The sequence below is a fragment of the Gossypium arboreum genome, chromosome 7 (genome assembly GCF_025698485.1).
Source record: "Gossypium arboreum isolate Shixiya-1 chromosome 7, ASM2569848v2, whole genome shotgun sequence".
NCBI classification, from domain to species: domain Eukaryota; kingdom Viridiplantae; phylum Streptophyta; class Magnoliopsida; order Malvales; family Malvaceae; genus Gossypium; species Gossypium arboreum.
Genome location: NC_069076.1, coordinates 64,043,136 through 64,062,871, shown reverse-complemented (window position 1 = coordinate 64,062,871; position 19,736 = coordinate 64,043,136). Strand labels below are relative to the sequence as shown.

Below are 19,736 nucleotides of genomic sequence, written 5' to 3'. Positions count from 1 at the left end.
AACAACAACAATAATAAATAACAAAAAGGAAGATTTATTCTAAATCTCTAACAAAATTCCCCGGAAAGATCGCCGTCAACACCTGAAACTAACAAAACGACAACCTTCATTGTCGTTAAACTTCGTCTCTGTCTCTTATCTCTCTTCATCATTTAACTTACACTCTGAAAACTAAAACAGCTTTTAACATTCTGAAAATTCTCTTAAAGAAAATATAATATATATATTTATATGTTCCCATTTTTGTTTGTCCAAACGTGCTCTTCCCTCTTTTACAAAACTTTCAAAGTTATTTTTTCTTTCCAGGCAAGTAATGAATACTACACTACAACATGCAGAAACTCTCCATCTTTTGTTTTTGTTTTAAATGTGGCATTCTTTAAAGTTACGGCAATTTTATTAATAGCTGAGACTGTGCAATTTTTTTTTTTTCAGCTTTGGACATGCAAGTAGGGAAGATTCAAAGAAAAACTACTTAAATTTTGAGGCATTTTGTTTAAATGAATTATTGATTAGGTAACTTGGATGATCTAAAAAGATATGACAAGGGGAAGAGCTGATGTGAATCCAAAGAAACGATTGATCACTTGGATTATAGTGTTGGTATTCTGTTGCGGTTGCTTCTATGCATACACCCGAAGCCGTGGTTCGTCGGCCCTCGAATATGGAAGTAAATCTTTGAGGAAATTCGGTTCATCATACTGGCGTGGGGATGAAGATAACACTGATACTTCCACTAAACACGAAGAAGATGCTGATGATGGGTTCATACCAAAGAGTTTCCCAGTGAGTGAACCTTAATAATATTAAGCCAACTTGTCTTACAATTTTGCAGCTCTATGTTTGTATATGGATTAGCTGACATCACGATTGGTTTGTTTTCCAAGGTTTGTGATGATCGACATTCCGAGATAATACCTTGCCTAGACAGGAATCTTATATACCAGACAAGATTGAAGTTGGATTTATCTGTAATGGAACACTATGAAAGACATTGTCCATTGCCTGAAAAACGTTACAATTGTTTGATTCCTCCTCCACCTGGATACAGGGTCAAGTGTTGCAGTCTAGTTTTCTTATATTTTTAAATCAAATTAAGCCAACATCATATATATCTCAGTACCATGCAGTATAAAGTTTCCGGCTTTCTGGATTGTTGCAGGTCCCTATCAAGTGGCCGAAAAGTCGGGATCAGATATGGAAAGCCAACATACCGCACACTCATCTTGCTACTGAAAAATCCGACCAGAACTGGATGGTTGTCAAAGGTGACAAGGTTGTTTTCCCTGGTGGAGGAACTCACTTCCATTATGGAGCAGATAAATATCTTGCTTCAATGGCAAATGTGAGTGAGTTTGTCCTCTCAAACCACTGGCTGTTTTTGATATATTGCAATTGTTAAAATTCATGTGTTTCAACTGGCAGATGCTGAACTTTCCGAAGAATAGTATGAACAACGAGGGAAACGTCCGGACGGTTTTCGATGCGGGATGCGGAGTTGCTAGTTTCGGCGGATACCTGCTGGCGTATGATATTCTTACAATGTCTTTAGCACCAAATGATGTTCATGAAAACCAGATTCAGTTTGCTCTGGAGCGAGGAATCCCGGCGTATCTCGGTGTTTTAGGGACGAAGAGGCTTCCTTACCCAAGTCGATCTTTCGAACTTGCACATTGCTCTCGTTGCAGGATTGATTGGCTTCAAAGGAATGGGATCCTTCTTCTTGAGCTAGACAGGATACTGAGGCCTGGAGGCTATTTTGCCTATTCATCCCCTGAGGCATATGCACAAGATGAAGAAGATTTGCGAATATTTAGAGCAATGAGCGCTTTCGTTGAGCGGATGTGTTGGAAGATCGCAGTTAAAAGAGACCAAACTGTTATTTGGGTTAAACCCTTGACAAATGACTGTTATATGCAAAGAGAGCCTGGTACTCAACCTCCCATGTGCCGATCTGATGATGATCCGGATCTCGTGTGGGGCGTTCCGATGGAAGCTTGTATCACTCCTTACTCTAACCGTGAGTACTTTTAGCCCTTTGCCCCCTTTTATCTGGCTCATGCACGCAGCTTTCCTTTTGCTTGTTTTCTTGATACTTGAATGCTGTTTTTGACCCTATCAGAGGTTCATAGATCAAAAGGGAGTGCGTTGGCTCCTTGGCCTGCTCGTTTGACAACACCGCCTCCCCGTCTCGCTGATTTAGGCTACTCCGACGATATGTTCATAAAGGACACGGTAATCTCTCACGAGGCTTATATTACCTCTTCATCTTTGCATGGTGCATGCATGAAGAAACTGGCTTAATCATGTTGGGTTGGTTGATGTGTTGCAGGAACTTTGGCAACGAAGAGTTGAACACTATTGGACTGTTTCCGGTCAAAATCTCGAGTCCGATACGTTTAGAAATGTGATGGACATGAAAGCAAACCTGGGTTCATTTGCAGCTGCGTTAAGTAACAAAGAGGTTTGGGTTATGAATGTGGTGCCCGAAGATGGACCCAACACTCTCAAGATAGTATATGACAGAGGACTGTTAGGAAGTGTGCATAACTGGTATGTAAACCACGTCTTTTCATATGGTTGTGCTCACAATTATTGCATTAGTTGCTAAGGTTTGTGTCCCTGTAAACCAACAGGTGCGAAAGCTACTCGACGTATCCGAGAACTTACGATCTGATCCATGCTTGGACCGTGTTCTCTGATATCGAAAGGAGGGGATGTAGCATTGTGGATTTGTTGTTAGAAATGGACCGAATCTTGAGGCCTAAAGGTTACATCATTTATAATGATAAGCGATCGATAGCGGAAGTGATAAAGAAATATTTAGGAGCATTACACTGGGAATCAGTGGCAATATCAGATTCTCAGCTGGTGGAGCAAGATGAGGATGATGTAGTGTTCATAATTCAGAAGAAAATGTGGCTTACAAGTGAAAGCCTTAAGGACTCCGAATAAAGACTCACTGCAATTCAACTTCTCTTTCATTTTATATTATATATACTTTCATTATTGCAGGCTTGTGTTTATGCCAATGCTCGTCTCTACTTTTTTTTGCTTTTGTTAGCTTTGTTTTATTCTTCACTAATTTTTTATCTTTACTGTAGAACGTAATAGACATTCTTCTCTCTTGTTTTTTATCTTCCTTTTTTTACCAAATTATTTTTTTGTTAAATTCATGGACCCTACTATATTTCTATTTCATCCAAATTGATTCAACATTCTCAAAAGAATTCCTCTATTGGTTTCCTAGAATATTGTAGTGATTTATTATCTAAAATTTAATTAAGAAATAGAGAATAATTTATATTAAGATAATTTTAAAATTAAAAGTTTTAAATATCACTAAAATTTTGTTACATTATTAAATTTTAAAGATATAATTATTATTATACACTCATCCATATTCAATATACTCTTCAATTCTAATTAAATTATTTTAAAATAAAATTAATTAAAATTAAAAAATCAAATAACATATAAACTTTAAAAATTATATAATTCTTGTTATTAAAGATTCAATGCCATAAAATTGTTACTTTTAAATGTATAATAAAAGACAATTCTTCACTTTTGCAACACAAAATTATCAAAAAAAAAATCATTAAAATAGATAAAAGCTCTTGCAAATAATAAATATAAATAAACAAAAAAATAAAAGAGAAAGCGCACACTTTAGATCGTAGGTTGACAGAAGTTCTTTCACAAAGCTTACTTAAGATTAGCAAGGAGTGAATTCACAATTGAGAGAAATGGAATTTGACTTTCTTAATAATATGATTGCATTCTAACTTTTATTATGAAAGAAAATGTTTACTTTTATTTTAATTACTTATTGTAGCCTTAGACCTGAGCCTATTTTGTATAATCAATAATTTTTTTAATTTTTCTATTTTAATCACTTATATTTTAGAAAAATAACTAAAATTAGAGAAAAGTATATACTAATTTCATGTTTTTAATAATGTGAATAAGTTTTATTCTAAAAAGCTTAATTGTTAAGATTATCCTAATATAAATTTCCTTCTTTTGGGATAAAATTCTTCAAACCTCTTAAACGAGTTTTATCTTAATTTTATAGGTACTCATAAATCTATAATATTCTTAGTATTTCTTCTCTCTTTTATTTATTTTTGCCCACTCCTCGTTAACCACAAAAAAGGTAACTTAGAATTAGAAAGATTATGAATGTTTGGACGATTTATAACTTGTTTATATTGATGTTGGCGTTTGTTACTACCAAAATAAACAGGCATCGAAGCTTTAAATAATGAGCAGCAAATTTTCTTAACGTTACTACGACTAGGATTCGTAATAGAGAACTTAAATGTTGTCAAAATGGACCTACAAAATTTGAGTTAAAATGTTCAACGACTAATTTATTTGTCCTTTCTCAAGCTCAGGCAGATTTCAACTTGGCTGACGCAGCGGCCAGGTGGGATAGGATTCTATGCCCAACAAACACAAGGATTCCTCCCAAGAAACCAAGTATCTTTAGTGTTTGGAATAGATCCAACTGCACCCACAACATTCAAAGTTCAAGCTTTAATCTATAATCTATATTATATGCAATCCACTTTGTACATGAGTGAAGTTTTAAATGTATAACAAATACTAACCTTCACCCAGAAAAACACATAGAGCAATAGAACTGCTCCAATGCCAACATGGAAGAGAACGGCAAATGTGGCAGGTAAGGGTTTGGTGGGAAAGTTCTTCAGATTCACCCCTAGACGTAATAGCTGTCACAAACCAAATTTACCAGATCAATAAAGTTCGGAAATAGCAATGAAGTTCGTGCTACTAAACTAAAAAACTACCATCACATTCACGAACTAGACCAGAAACCGTATATACATACTTTGGAATTGGAAATTGCAGTACCCGATAGGTTAGCAACTAAACTGCAAATTGAAATACCAGATTCTTTTACTGAGATGACTTAACAAGCTCCAAGAATGCTACTCATCAAAAAGGTTTTAAATTTTCCTGGTAAAGATCAAAGATCTAAGATCTCAATATCCCCCAAACCCCTTTTTATCTTCTTTTTATTTTCCTAAATCTCTTAAGCAGTCAATGGCTCTCCCCCAAGATAAATGTTATGAAACATCCCCGTGGCAGAAAAGCATGAGAAGTTATTCAGGAAGAAATGTTAATTCAACCCATGAATTAAAATTTTCAGACAGTTTTAAGGTGACACCAGTCTAACCAGGATTCAACAAGACATCAAACTATTTGACCAAGTATAAAAGACGTTTTTAAAAAATGAATCAAATAGAAATTTGGATACCAGTAACTTTCTTCTTAAATGAAAATGTAAAAAAGCAGCAGCAAAATGCAGGACTCACCCCAATCAAAAATCCAAGCAATGGCAAGATAGTAAGCCCCAGGAAAGCAAGGGAAAGCTCCTGAGGCGGACGCTTTTCAGGAGCCCTGAAGATGTGTGTTATCTCTGCTTTGGGTCCATATCTTGAGTATGGATCTACGGGCTGAGGAGGAGGGCGGGGTGCCTTCTCGGGTGCTTCTGGTAGATCTAACTCAATATGTCCGATAGCTACTAACAAAGAGTTCTCCTGAAGAAAGAAAACGATGCATATTTTATTTCTAAGTGTTTGTGGACTTGTAAAAATTGAACATTTCTAAAAGCAAGAGTAACACATACCATAGCGGCATCACCAACAGTGAGCTCCATGTCATATTTGCCTGAGAGATAGAAGAACTTCTCAACCAGCCCAAGAAAATTCTACAAGACAAGCCATACGATTAATGATTAAAAAAACACACATGCAAACTTTATATAGAGCACAAAAAACTGAATATTTTAATCTGTTAGTAATAGTATAAACTATAGATGTCTTATTGTTTCCCAATGAAAAGAGTAATATCATGAGCTGCAAGAAATAGAAAAATCTCAAACGATTCTAAATACGCCTAAATTTTTAATCTGTCACATACGCCCAGAAAGATACTAAACCTATGAAAGAAAAGATACTTACTAGAACTATCTCAAACTGTTTTCCAGAGTTCCCAACCACAAAGATGTGCTCAACCTTGCTCTCATGTCTCAACTTGAGAAATGCCTGCAAGCCACATGATTAGCAGCAAATTGTTGCAAAGTAAACCACGCATTGAAGACAAGCAGAACTACCAACCTGATGTGGCTTAAAAGAACGTCCACGAGGAGTTGTCAACTGAAAGGATAGACGCAGCTTCTGGAGATGGTTTGCTGATAATGATATAGCATATTTTCCAGCTAAATCTAGCCTATATATAGGATGTAGGGCAACGAATAACATCAGTTCAGAGTTCAGTTGAATAAAAACTCAAACACTAGCCACTAACTTTTAGAAGTGTCATTGGATGTTCCAAAATAGTCATCAGTTATATCAACTATAGGTATTGAAAAAAGATGAACAATATACACGTAAGAAATAGACATACTTTTTCTGCGATTCTATACTCCCAAGATCACTGTCAAGAACTGCAATTTCTGAATTTTCAATCTTGATAAGTCCAGTGACAGATATTGGTACTTTTGTTTGGCTTCCCTTAAAATAAACCTCTTCATGCTTAGGTTCATGAAGCACAATCTAAAAAATTCAAACATCATATTTCATTGAAAGCCAGATGAATGAAAAGTTTCAATCCAAGAATACAAGACAACAGTACCTCAAAAACAAATGTGTAACTTCCAACATCAATACTCTTCGGCAAGTCGTTCAAGATATGTAGCCCAGATGTCTTGTCAAAATTAAGTTCCTGCATCCCATAATATTTATAAACATTAAATCAATTAAACAGAAATAAAGGAAAATGCGAAAAAAAAAAAAGAATTTGTATGAAGCAGAAATTACATCCGATAAAATGAACACTAGTTAGAGGAAACACCATACCTGGCTTTCAACTAGAGAAGCATCCTTTGAACCAGAACTAAAAGCTCCCACAAGCTTTACTGTTAGAGATGGTACTTCTGAACCAAGCACAGTGCTAACTCCAACCTGTTAAAAAAACATAAAATCAGCACTAACAGAATCCCTTAACAAGATTAAATGATTTAAAACCTAGTATGAATCAAGGAAGGTTAAGTACAAGAATGCAATATGCATCATAAATTGGATGCAGATGAATAAGCCATGGAAAAAGATTACTTTTTGATAAACAGACCAGAACAAAGGCCAGCATACATCCATCAAATGACACAAGTATCTCCATGAAGAGCTAAAACTGCTGTGTACTTACGAAGCAAAAAGGAAATGCCACTAATATTAATACCATCAATCATGGGTGCTAGGTTTCTGCCACTATAGAGGAATTTAAGTTGCTACACACTATTCTTCTGTTAAGGATTTTAACTTCAGACAAACCTTGAGTGAGTCTTTTCTAGTCAATGAAAGCACCGTTGATGGAAACGATAAGATAAGTGGTATAGAAACCCTGCATGGCAAGGTGAAATTAAGATCTATTAAGCTCCACAGGTTCGTTATATAAAACCAAAGAAAAAGGGTGCCATCAACACACTAAAACTACCACTCACCTCTCAGAGATACAAAAGGAATAAAGCAAGTATGAAAACAAGTTCACAAACACTGAACTCAATTCCAGAATATGCAAAATAAAGCTAAATCTTCAGCAAACTAGAGTCTAGAGCGATACAAATAGGCATGTGCATAATTTCTTGCTCTCTCAAGAATCAACTAGAAAAAGTATTATTCAAGAGTGACAGAAACTCAACTAAGGTTAAGCTTTCACTATTGCTAAAAGCTATTTGGATAGTTACATAACATCGTAGCAAAAAAAATTGTAGGAATATTCTGTAAATATTTTAGGAATATTTTGTAGATATTTTTTTTATTAAAATCCCTTATTTTAAGGGATCATATCTCCTATTTAGTATCTTTCCTAACTTAGAGTTTCCTAAAGTAGTGTCATAGGTTGTATATAAAAACTCTGATTTATGTTCTATTTAGTATAAAATACTCTGATTTCTACATGGTATCAGCTTAGGTTACGATTTCTTTTTCAACCTAGACCATGTCCGAAACTCCTTCTCCTACTTCGGAGATTACTTCAAATCCAGAACATTTTTCTGGTTCCGATGCTCCATCAGATTAAATGCAGTCGACTATCACCGCCATCGATTGAATGGCAACAATTTTCTTGAATGGTCCCAATCGGTTAAGATTTTTCTCTTGGGCGAGAAAGATTGGACTACGTTCTTGGTGAAATCAAGAAGCCTGCTGTGATGATGCTGGTTTTGCTAAGTGGATGCGTGACAATGGTCGTTATGACTTGGCTCCTTAATTCCATGACCCCAGTATAAGCGAAACTTTCTTCTTTACACCACAGCCGCTGAAATTTGGAGTGCAGTCCATGAAACCTACTCTAGCACGGATAACATTGCTGAATTATATCATGTTGAAGATCAAGTAGCCACCCTTAAACAAGGAACCATGCCTGTTACTCTCTACTACAATACCCTTCTTGCTCTTTGGCAACAATTAGATTTGTATGCACATTATGATTGGGTAGATCCAAGAGATGCTGCTTTTATCAGCAAATTGTTACTCAACGAAGACTTTTCAATTTCTCCAAGGCTTAAATAAGGACACGGACGAGGTTCGCGGCGAGGTCTGGCTATTTCTCCTCTTCCTCCTTCGAGAGGCTTTCTATGGTTAAGAAGGAAGAAAGCCAAGGTGTGTGATCTTGTCGATGAACCATATTCCACTTCGAAGATCTCGCCTTCTTGACCCATCAATCATCTCCCTCTTCCAAACGGGAGACCTTGGTGTGATCATTGCAAAAGCCCGACCACTCTAAGGAGAAGTGTTGGAAGCTTCATGGTAAGCCTCGGGATGGAAGTCCAAGCACTCTCGAGATAATAAATCAAGCCTTGTCGTTGCCACCTCATCACTAGTTTCACTAAAGAACAGATTGCTGAACTTCAAAAACTATTTGGAAAGTTTCAAGGGTCTTGTGAGGGTAATCTGGTCATAAAAGATCCGAAGGTAACCTTTCTTCTCTGCATTTTCTCCTCCCGTTGACTCCTAATTGGATCCTCGATTACGGTGCTACTGGATCATATGATGGTAACAAGGCATTGTTTCACAATTTTTCCATACCTTTGGTAAAGTCATCAAACGGTGATGGTACCTTGTGCAAAATAGAGGACATGGCAATGTTATTCTCAATGAACAGATTGCACTTAAAATGTTCTCTTTGTACCAAATCCGTGCAATCTCATCTCTGTTAGTAAATTGTCCACAGACTTGCCTTTGCTCTGTAATTTTTAATGATCGTGATTGTACTTTGCGTGCATTGAACTCAAGAAGATGATTGGTAAGGCCACTTGCATAATGGTCTCTACATCCTCCCTACCTCTCCTAAAATCGAGATCTCCAAGTCATTTACCGCTTTAGGAAATATTGATACTGTTATGTTATGGCACTTTCGTTTAGGCCATCCTAGTTTCCAATACCTTGCAAAATTGTTTCCTGCTCTATTCATTAATAAAAGGCTTAATTCTTTTTCTTGCAAAGTTTGCTCTCTTGCCAAACATACTAAATCATCTTATTTTCCTTCTACATACAAGCCTTCTTACCCTTTTGCTTTGATCCATAGTGACATTTGGGGCCCTTCTCGGGTGAAGAATGCTGATAATTGTAAGTGGTTTATCACTTTTATTGATGATCACATGGGATAACTTGGACTTATTTGCTGAAAGATAAATCTGAAACTGCTAGTGTTTTTGTGCAATTTTATAACATGGTTCTCACTCAATTTGGGTCTAAAATCCAGCTCTTTAAATCGATAATGGCGGTGAATTTTTGCTAGGTCTTTAGGTGATTTTTTAAGGAAAAGGGCATAGTTCAGATTAGTTCTTGTGTTGGAACCCCACAAAAAAGCGGCATTGCCGAAAGAAAAAATAGGCACCTTCTTGAAGTTACTCGTTCTCTTCTATTTAACACTAATGTTCCTAAATATTTGTGGGGAAGCCTTATTAAGCGCCACATATTTAATCAACCGGATGCCTAGTAAGGTTTTAAAATTTCAAACGCCTCAATCTATATTTTTGCAGACTTTCCTCATTTTAAGCCTATCTCCTCCATTCTCGCCACTTAAAATTTTTGGCTGCACTGTTTTTATCCAAAATATTGCTCCTAATAAGTCCAAGTTAGATCCTATGACTTTAAAATGTGTATTGGTTGGGTATTCTTCACTTAAGAAGGGTTATAAATGCTATCATCCTCCTTCTAAACGATTTTTCACCACTATGGATATAACATTTTATGAGCAGGATTCCTATTTCACTTAGGCTGAAATTCAGGGGGAAACATGGAGTGATTTTCACCACAACAGTATCTCCTCCTAATCTTCATTCTCAACCTTGAATTGCCATCTTGTTCGCCATTACTGCAGATCATCACCGTGAATGCTCCCATTGATTCTCCTGTAGTACCTATGACTAATTCACCTACACCCACTTTAAACACTCTTCCCGAAAATACACCTACTCCAATTGATGTCTTCAAAAACACCACCACCCAAATAGCTTCGTGTCTACACAAGAAAAGAAGACATATCCACGAGACTGCTTTTGCAATCGATTCTTGCCGAGAATTGGATTTGGGTCCATTGCCGAAATGGAAGAAGAAATCGGTAAGTCCACTACTCTAGATGACTTTCCTATTGCTATTAGAAAAAGGGTTAGACAGTTGCACCAAGCATCCTATTGAAAAATTTCCGGTTATAATTCATTGATGCCGTCTTTTCAAGCATTTACAACAACTTTGGATAAAGAACAGTTCCCACAAGCATAGTGAAGCTCTAAAGGATCCAAAATGGAGAAGGGTCATTGAAGAGGAAATTTGTGCACTAGAGAAAATGCTACTTGGACCATTACGGACCTTCCTCAAGGAAAAAAGGTCATCGGTCAAAATGGATCTTTGTTTGTAAAGTATAACTCCAATGGCGGTATCCAACGATACAAAGCTAGACTAGTGGCCGAGGTTTCACGCAAACATATGGGATAGACTTCACAGAAACTTTTGCACCTGTGGCAAAGCTTAACACTATTTGAGTACTCTTAAGTTTGGCTGTAAATTGCGATTGGAAATTACACCAACTTGATGTAAAAACGATTTCTTAATGGCAAGCTTGAGGAAGAAGTCTATATGCAATTGCCACTGGCTCAAAGTCTATTGAAGGTAGCAACAAGGTTTGCAAGCTCAACAAGTCTCTATACTGAGTTAAAACAATCACCCGAGCTTGGTTCGAGAGGTTCACTAAAGTCATTCTTCAAAATGGCTACAAGCGGTCCCTTGCCGATCACACGCTTTTCATCAAGGTAACTTCTACAAATAAGAAAGCTATCCTAATTGTGTATGTGGATGACATCATTCTTCTTGGAGATGATGAGGAAGAGATTAGCAATTTGAAGAAGTTGTTAAACAGGAATTCAAACCAAGGACTTGGGAAAGCTAAGGTATTTCCTAGGAATAGAGGTGGCAAGATCAAAAGAAGGACTTGTGATCAACCGGAGAAAGTATGTACTTGATTTGCTCAAAGAAAGCTGGTTTTCTTGGTCGTAGTTTACTGATACACCAATGGAGGCAAACTTGAGATTCAATAAAGAAGATGAGTCCTTAGTAGACAGAGAGAAATTTCAAAGGTTAGTTGGGAAACTAATCTACTTATCCTTGACAAAGCCGGATATAGCTTTTCCCATAAATGTGATAAGTCAACACATGACTAATCCTCTTGAAGAGCATATGGCAAAGACAAATAGAATTCTCAAGTACTTGAAGAAAACTCCGTGAGACGAGGCTTAATGTTTAAGAAGACACAAGACAGAATCATTAAGATTTTTACAGACTCTAGTTGGTGGAGATCTCACCGAAAGAAGATCCACTAGTGGGTACTTGCACTTTTGTTTGGGGTAACCTTACAACTTGGAGAAGAAGTAAGAAACAATCTGTTGTTTCAAGAAGTAGTCTTGAAGCTGAATTTAGAGCACTAGCTTTGGGGATATGCGAAGAATTTGGCTACTTAAATTACTAAAAGAGCTTGGCACAAATCGGAGGATCACTTTGAAGTTTTGTGTGATAATCAATCGCCATTCAGATTGCCAAGAACCCATTCAACATGACCGAACAAAGCATGTTGAAATTGATAGGCATTTTATTGCCGATCAAGTCAACAAAAAGACACCACTCTTTCTTACATTCCTTCGAAAAGACAGATTGCACACATTCTTACCAAGGTTTTACCAAAACACGTGTTCAATAAATTCCTATTCAAGCCGGGATTATACAATGTATATTCTCCACTTGAGGGGAGTGTAGGAATATTCGTAAATATTTTAGGAATATTTTGTAGATATTTTTTATTAAAATCCCTTATTTTAAGGGATCATATCTCCTATTTAGTATCTTTCCTAACTTAGAGTTTCCTAAAGTAGTGTCATAGGTTGTATATAAAAACTCTGATTTATGTTCTATTTAGTATAAAATACTCTGATTTCTACAAAAATATTCTAATATCATCATCAAACTATTTTAAATAAATGAAATACATTAAAACTGCCTAAAGAAAAGCCTTGCCTGTTGCTTTCCAAACAAGCTAAGGAGTCTATTTGGTTGAAGAAATCTTTGGCATCACCAGGAACACCAATACCAAGGAAGAATTTAGCTAATCCAAGAATTTTGTCCCCTGGAAGCTGCAGATATAAACCAGAAGTATTAGAATACAGTCCAAGAAGAAAAGACAATTGGGCTAAAATGAATGATAATGGAGCTCATTCTACGGACATTGAGATTTTCAGCAGTCACTGCAGCAAATGCTGTTAGGCCTCTAAGAACAGATGAGGTGGTTGATACAGGACCTTGGTATTCATGACCATCAACAAGTTTATCATCAAAGTAAAGGGCCCCATCATCTGAAAAAGAGACAACTCGATTAACGGAAATGAAGAACAAAAAAGAAAAATAAATAAAACTAAAACAGAACTAAATTGAGTACTACTGTTTATTATAATTATTTTTAATTGAGATGATGAACGGAAGCAGCAAAAAGAAAAAATGACATTGAAGAAAACTAGAACCAGAAATCTAGAAAAAGGGAAAGATATGCATACCATATTTCTCGATGCTGTCAAAAAGCTTGATTATATCATTCTTTAGAGTACAAATCTGCCAACAGTAAGCAAACATATATTATGAAATGCCCAGACTCGACAGACACCGGTAAGAAGACCAGAATAAGAATTAAGATTAAAGCAAAACCTGCTCAGGGTAGCTGAGAAAATTCGACATCAAAAGTCACCATCATAATAAAAAAATTCACTTTCTATAACACAGCAATTTGATAATTAAATAAGCATTGCAAAGAACAAGATATCAGGTAACATGTACTATCCTTGCTTATATTGCTTTGAAAAGAATTTTATTAAGATCCATCTACATCTATAAGCTAAATATCCAACACGATATAGTTAAAAGTTGAAGTAAACCATGGTACAAGAGAACATCTTATCATCCTCCTACAGCTGAATGGTTATTCAGATTCATAAACTGGTCAAAACTTTCACCACATCATAGTAAGCAACATTAACTACTTACCAAAGATTGGTCAATTTCTGAAGATGCTAACGAAACAATTCCAGCATGCGTTTCAAGTGCAATTCCTGCCAGAATATGACAAAATGAACAACTATTGCAAAATTGAATCAAACAATTAAGTAAATGCGAAGAAGATAGACAACAATTATCAAAGAACTAAGACCAAAGAAAGAACAAAAAGAAATATGGTGCTTGTACCAGACATTGTATTAAAAAAAAGTTGAAGAATCTAGATAAATCATTACCAGCAGCAAAAGCACTAGATTCGGGGTTATTTGAACTATAACGCCACCTGCCATCACTCTGGCTGAAAGCCTAGAAAGATTTCATAACACAAAATCAACCACGACAAGCATATATTAATAACGATGGAAATTTGAGTCAGTTCAAGTAGTGAGCCTCCTCCCCAAACCCAAATCTCACCACATCAACAACTAGTTCCACTGAAATGGTAAGCCTGAGCCTGCCTAGATAGATCTGGAAAGGAGCAGCAATTTAACCTCACCATAAAACTAGATCTAGTTACAACAACAAACCTTGACAGAGCGGAACACTCCCTCAGCATCAGCAAGATGAACATCAGCTTCAGAACTTTGATCCTGAATCGACAGACAAGGAATTAGAAGGCATTGAAAAATGCAAAACTTAAAAGCTATCGCAGCTGTAGAAAGTAAGCTAGATAAATAAGGTTCCTAGATCAACATAACAAACAGAAGCAAATATAATGCATATATAAATCATTTAGAAACCTCATAAATTTGAGAAATAGCTGACATGGAACTGAAGTATGTCATAATAAGGGGTAATTTGAATTCGATCATTACCTTGATGAGTACCAAACCTCCTACTGAATAGTAGAAGTCAAGCAATGAACTCGCACCACTTACGGCAGCTTTAAGTCTTGAAATAATGCCCTTTAGCAAATGAGAAAAAGAAAAGAAAAGAAAAAAAGATGATAATAATGACAACAACAACAACAACAACAATAACAATAACAACAACAAAACTAAGCACCAGGGTTAAGCAATATTAAAAGATCTTGAACCACATGTCAGTGTAACAAATTCAAATAAACCTTAGAAGCTTTCTTGTCAATCTTGCATTCCGCTATACTATTTGCTTTTAAAGCATAGAAAAGATCCTTTGCAGTCGATGAAGATGACCCAACAGTTTCAGAAATTGAGCGGCAAGCTGTAGCTGTTAAATCAGGCTTCTTTTCAATTCCAAGAATCTGAAATGTTCTTAGTGCCTCATATGTTTCTTCCAAGCTGTTTAGATCAATTATATCAAATGAGATACCTCCAAAAACCTCATTCTCATAGGTCTCTTGTCTACTTCCAGTTCAAACAAAGGAAAAACTAAAATTGCAAATTTCTCATCACTGAAACTTTTCTTTAAAATGTTGAAGTTTAGATAAGGTGTTGTTTTATAAACGGGAAAAAGAATTACGTAATAGATTTTTAGTATTGAATTTATAACCACTGAATATGCATTACGAAAAGATGGTAAATAAATGTACATATTGATAATCATTAATTTCACAAATTTAGTTTCATTAACATGACATTTCACGTTATACTGGATAACTCAAAACAAAAATTAACAAGTAATTTAAAGATATCACATTTTGTAATTAAAGATAGATGTAATTGAATTTAAACACAAGTTCTTTTAGAAATAAATATTAGCATAGTATAAATAGCCTCACCACCTAATTATCACAACATGAATTGAGTTATCAAACGAAAAAATTAAACCACTGAAAATATTTCTCTTTCAATATGTTATCAAACACATCCAAAGTTGACCTTCAACGGTAGCTGTTATGCACTTTCTTCCAATTCCTTTCCTTAACAACCAACGGTTAAATAATGAAATTGTGAGGTCAAAAAATATATATAAAGGCAAACCTTTTGAATGATCCATGGTCGGGAGTGAAGAGTTCAAGAGCGGTAGATCGATGAGAATCGGAGATTGGTTGAAAAAGAAAAGCGGCTTCGCAGATCGATACTACAAGTAACAGAACCAGAAATCCAGCTAGACGTCTGGCCATTTCCTGCAATTAAAATCCAACACATAATCAGCCAAACGCCTAAAAAACTGGGAAGGATTTTCACAAATACTAAACTTTTTTTAGGAATTACAAATTAAGAACAGATCGGAAATAATTAGCGAATAAACTAGGGTGTATTAGATCGGGAAAAGAGAAAACATACAATAAATGTGAAAGAAACTCGTCCCTTCTTGGGTGAAGTCTTCGCAGTCTTTGCTGTGCGCCAGATGAGTGAGTTTGGCCGAGCTAGGAAAGTAAGAAGTAGTAGGGAGAAAAGTGAAATTATCGTTTTGTCAAGGTTTAAGTTGAATTTATCCCGTTTGTCCCGGTGATATTTCAGTCTGGGCCCAAGATATTAAGGTCAAGATAGGCCCGAACTTCAACTAACCCATTAGCCTTAAATTTTCTTTTAAGGTAAACAGTCCGTTACTCAACAAACTATAGATAAGTATTCATTTAATTCACTTATTAAAAAAATTACAAGTTGGTCATTAAATTATTTAAAAAATTAATTTACGTTATTAGACCGTTAAAATTGATATTATATGGCTTTTTTATGCGTACTGCCTACATAATCGAAAGCATTCTTATTTACAGTTCAATTTTTTTCATGAAACAATTTTGGATATCACGAATCTATAAACTAAAATTCAAACAGCTTTTTTCTCTAATTCCAAAATTGACCGCCAAATTGACTTAGGTATAAGATATATTTTTCTACTTGCTGATGGGCACTGATTCACTGTAGCGATCATCGAATCGCTGTTTGGAACTCACTAGCGAAATTCAAAAAAAAATTTAACAGCTCAATGACTTAAATAAAATTTTTTTAATAGTTCAAAGACTTAAATAAAAATTTTGAATAATTCAGTAACCAAATTTTAACTTTTTTAATTAAGTAACCAAAACACAAAAACTTACCTATAATTTAATGACTAACTATATAATTTACATTTATTTTAATACCCTAATCCATAATTTATATCTATAATATAATATAGTATAATACACCCCACCCTTTTTCATGTGTATGTTTTTCAGGCCTATTCCCATGAGAACTTACCAAATATATATAATATATAATATATACGGTATATAAAAGTATGGATTTAGAAAAAAAAAGAATCGACAAAATGCATTTTTTTGTTCTTTATATTATTAAATTGATATTTAAAAATAAATTTTTATATTTTAAAGTATAAAAATTTATTCATTTAAACTATATAATTGAGATGAAATTGAATTCAAAATATTAAGAATATGCTAAATTAATTAATTTTCAGTTTTCTTTAGTAATTTGGAGTAAGAGTGGAGTTGCTAGGAATGAATCTAAGCTTTTATATCATAACACAAATACATTTGTGTTATTAGATCAAGAAATTGATGGCATTAATAATTTTTAATTTTATTTAAACTCAAATTTGTAAAGATATTTTGTTAAGAGTTTAATTAATATTTGATTTATCTATATTTAGTTAGTTATTAAGAGTTTAACTAATATTTTATGTATCTTTATTTAGTTAAATAAATGGTAGACTTTATCTTTAAGATTTTGAATAAAATTATAACACATTTTTGCTAAGTTTTAATGGGGATAAGTCTGAAAAACAGACACATGAAAAAGGTCGAGTCTTTCTTCTTCTTTTAATCGCAAATTAATAGAATTAATTAGAGGAGCAGACGTATTCCATCATTTTTTTATTTTCTCCTTTTTCAGATTTTAATTTATAAAAGTTGTTTTATTTTACATTGTTATTTCTTTTATTATAAATACTTAAATTTTATTCTAGCTAAAGCTGAAAAAATTCAATGTTTAAATTGTGAGATACAATGAAAAAGTTTTTTAATTAAAATATCATCTTTTAAAGAATAATATTTGGTAACAAGTCTAGCTTTATATCGTTTAATATTAGTGTGGAGTTATGCTTCCTATTTTTCGATTTTTCTTCTTTCACCTAAATTTCGATTAGTGTAGGTTATTTTAATATTAGTTTCCTACCCAGTGTGTTTATGTTTTGAGTTTCTTATTTCGGGTCTTAGGGTTTAGTTTTATCTCTATCTTTTGTACTCTTCGTTTTTTCCGTTTTAGTAAAATTATCTTTACTTGTGGTTTTTTATCCTCTTCGAAGAGATTTTTGCACGTAAAATATTTGTGTTCGATCTTTTCAATTTTTTTGTTATTTTACTTGTTCGTTACTTAAACCGAGTTTATCCCCAGCAATTACCCTTTAACTGATGTTTGGTTTAAAAAACTCACTTGCATCCAACTCGTTTTAAACATTTTAGCAATTCAATGAGATCCCAGACTTTGTTTTTTATTTCATAAATTTCATCTTATCTTTCATGGCATTTAACCATTTGTTAGACTCTATTTATGACTTGTGATAATGACATTGGATGTTTATTGGTTCCAATATAAAAACCTAACTCTTGCAATTCAACTACGCCATTTGTGGCATTTAACCGATTTTCTGTCTCTTTAAGATCTTTTTAATAGCGTTATTTGTGGTTCATTGTCATCAAACCTCTGACAGTTAGTTTTTTTTTTTTTGGTGTTTTATCATTTAAATGTTATGCAACATTATCAGGACATTCATTAATTGCTAAAACAATATTTGTCGTAGTTGTGATAAAGAAAAATTTATATATGTAGAAAAATCTGATCTAATTTCTTGTATATTCACAATTTGTTTTTAAGCATTCCCACTAATTTCATAATTTTCAAGGAATATAACATTATCTGTTTCTACGATTCTTGAACTATGGTTTGGAACGTAAAATCAATATCCTTTAGATTTCTCTGGATAGCTAATAAAGTATCCACTTATTATATAAGAATCTTTTTTTTTTCACATGGTTTATATATTTTATCTTCCATTTGCCAACCCTAAACATGTATGCACCTTAGGCTAGGTTTCCCTCTAGTTCACAACTCAAAAGGAGTTTTAGAAAGTACCTTACCATGAACCATATTTAATAAGTATACAACAATTTTGAGTACATGCATCCCCAATGAGATAGATAATAAGGAATTGAACATCATACTCCTAACCATATCCCTTTAAGTTCAATTATATTTTTCTATCATGCCATTTGGTAATGTGTGTCTACCATAGTATATTATGCACCAATGCCATAAATGTCAAGGAATTTCACAAATGGACTTACACATCTTCCAATTCAATGCGTTTTCCATAGTGTTCACCACATATATTTGAATCTTACTGTTTTCACTTTTCTATCTAATTGTCTTCCAACCTCATTAATGTATACCTCAAGGGCATTTAGCAATTGAGATTTTCATTAAACAAATATATATAAACACTGTGAAAATCATCAATAAAGGTAATAAAATACTTTTTATGGATTAAAAGATGGAACATCAAAAGGTCAACATATATCTATGTGTATTATTTCAAGAAGTCAAATACTTCATGTGGCACTTTTCTTAGTATGTTTGATTTTCTTGCCTTTAACGTGATCCACACATACACCAAGATCAATAAAATCTAGATTCGATAGAATTTTATTCTTTACTAATCTTTCTAGTATTTCTTTAGATACATGACCCAAATATGTATGCAACAAATAAGTAGAATTTTCATTTAGCATACTATGTTTAATTCTAAAATTGTCATGATCAACAAGGATTCAAGAGAAATATGATCAAGTTTGAATTTATATAAACCATCAATAAAGTTTCTAGAACCAATAATAGTTTCATTCTTAAATAAACTAAAACAACCATGTTCAAACTTCACATTGAACCCAGAAACATCAAGTTTTGAAATAGCAATAAAGTTCCTAGAAACTGAAGGTACATAAAGAGTTTGAAATAGGTATATCTGGTAGCCAATATCCAAAACTAATCGATATGTCCTTATACATTCAATTCGAGCCTTCACATTATTCCCTCATATAGGAAATACTCATCTAGGTTTGTGGTTTGGATCGAAAGGAATCCTTGCATCACGTTGGACATATGAGTAGTAGCACCTAATCAAACCACCATATAAGGGCCTGTTTTTTAGTGGTACCAAAAAATGTAGTTTTGAAACCCTATTTCCGTA

The 19,736-nt window shown here is 34.2% G+C and overlaps 2 protein-coding genes across 2 annotated transcripts; one reads left to right on the top strand and one right to left on the bottom strand.

Annotated features, from left to right (window-relative positions):
- Positions 1–540: 540 nt before the first annotated feature.
- LOC108487693 (probable methyltransferase PMT3) lies at positions 541–2,955 on the top strand. Its single transcript, XM_017792073.1, has 7 exons — positions 541–786; positions 888–1,052; positions 1,163–1,345; positions 1,426–2,020; positions 2,123–2,235; positions 2,333–2,553; positions 2,637–2,955. Exons 1-7 carry the CDS (start codon positions 541–543, stop codon positions 2,953–2,955), a joined length of 1,842 nt encoding a protein of 613 aa, XP_017647562.1.
- A 1,324-nt stretch (positions 2,956–4,279) lies between these two features.
- Positions 4,280–15,978, bottom strand: LOC108450259 (dolichyl-diphosphooligosaccharide--protein glycosyltransferase subunit 2-like). Its single transcript, XM_017747805.2, has 20 exons — positions 15,830–15,978; positions 15,524–15,669; positions 14,689–14,881; positions 14,438–14,527; positions 14,150–14,212; positions 13,859–13,928; positions 13,614–13,678; positions 13,130–13,184; positions 12,804–12,931; positions 12,597–12,712; positions 7,362–7,431; positions 6,891–6,995; positions 6,667–6,756; positions 6,439–6,587; positions 6,150–6,261; positions 5,994–6,077; positions 5,660–5,740; positions 5,346–5,570; positions 4,617–4,739; positions 4,280–4,513 (listed from the first exon to the last, which is right to left on the bottom strand). Exons 2-20 carry the CDS (start codon positions 15,664–15,666, stop codon positions 4,397–4,399), a joined length of 2,079 nt encoding a protein of 692 aa, XP_017603294.1. The 5' UTR covers positions 15,667–15,669; positions 15,830–15,978; the 3' UTR covers positions 4,280–4,396.
- Positions 15,979–19,736: the final 3,758 nt, after the last annotated feature.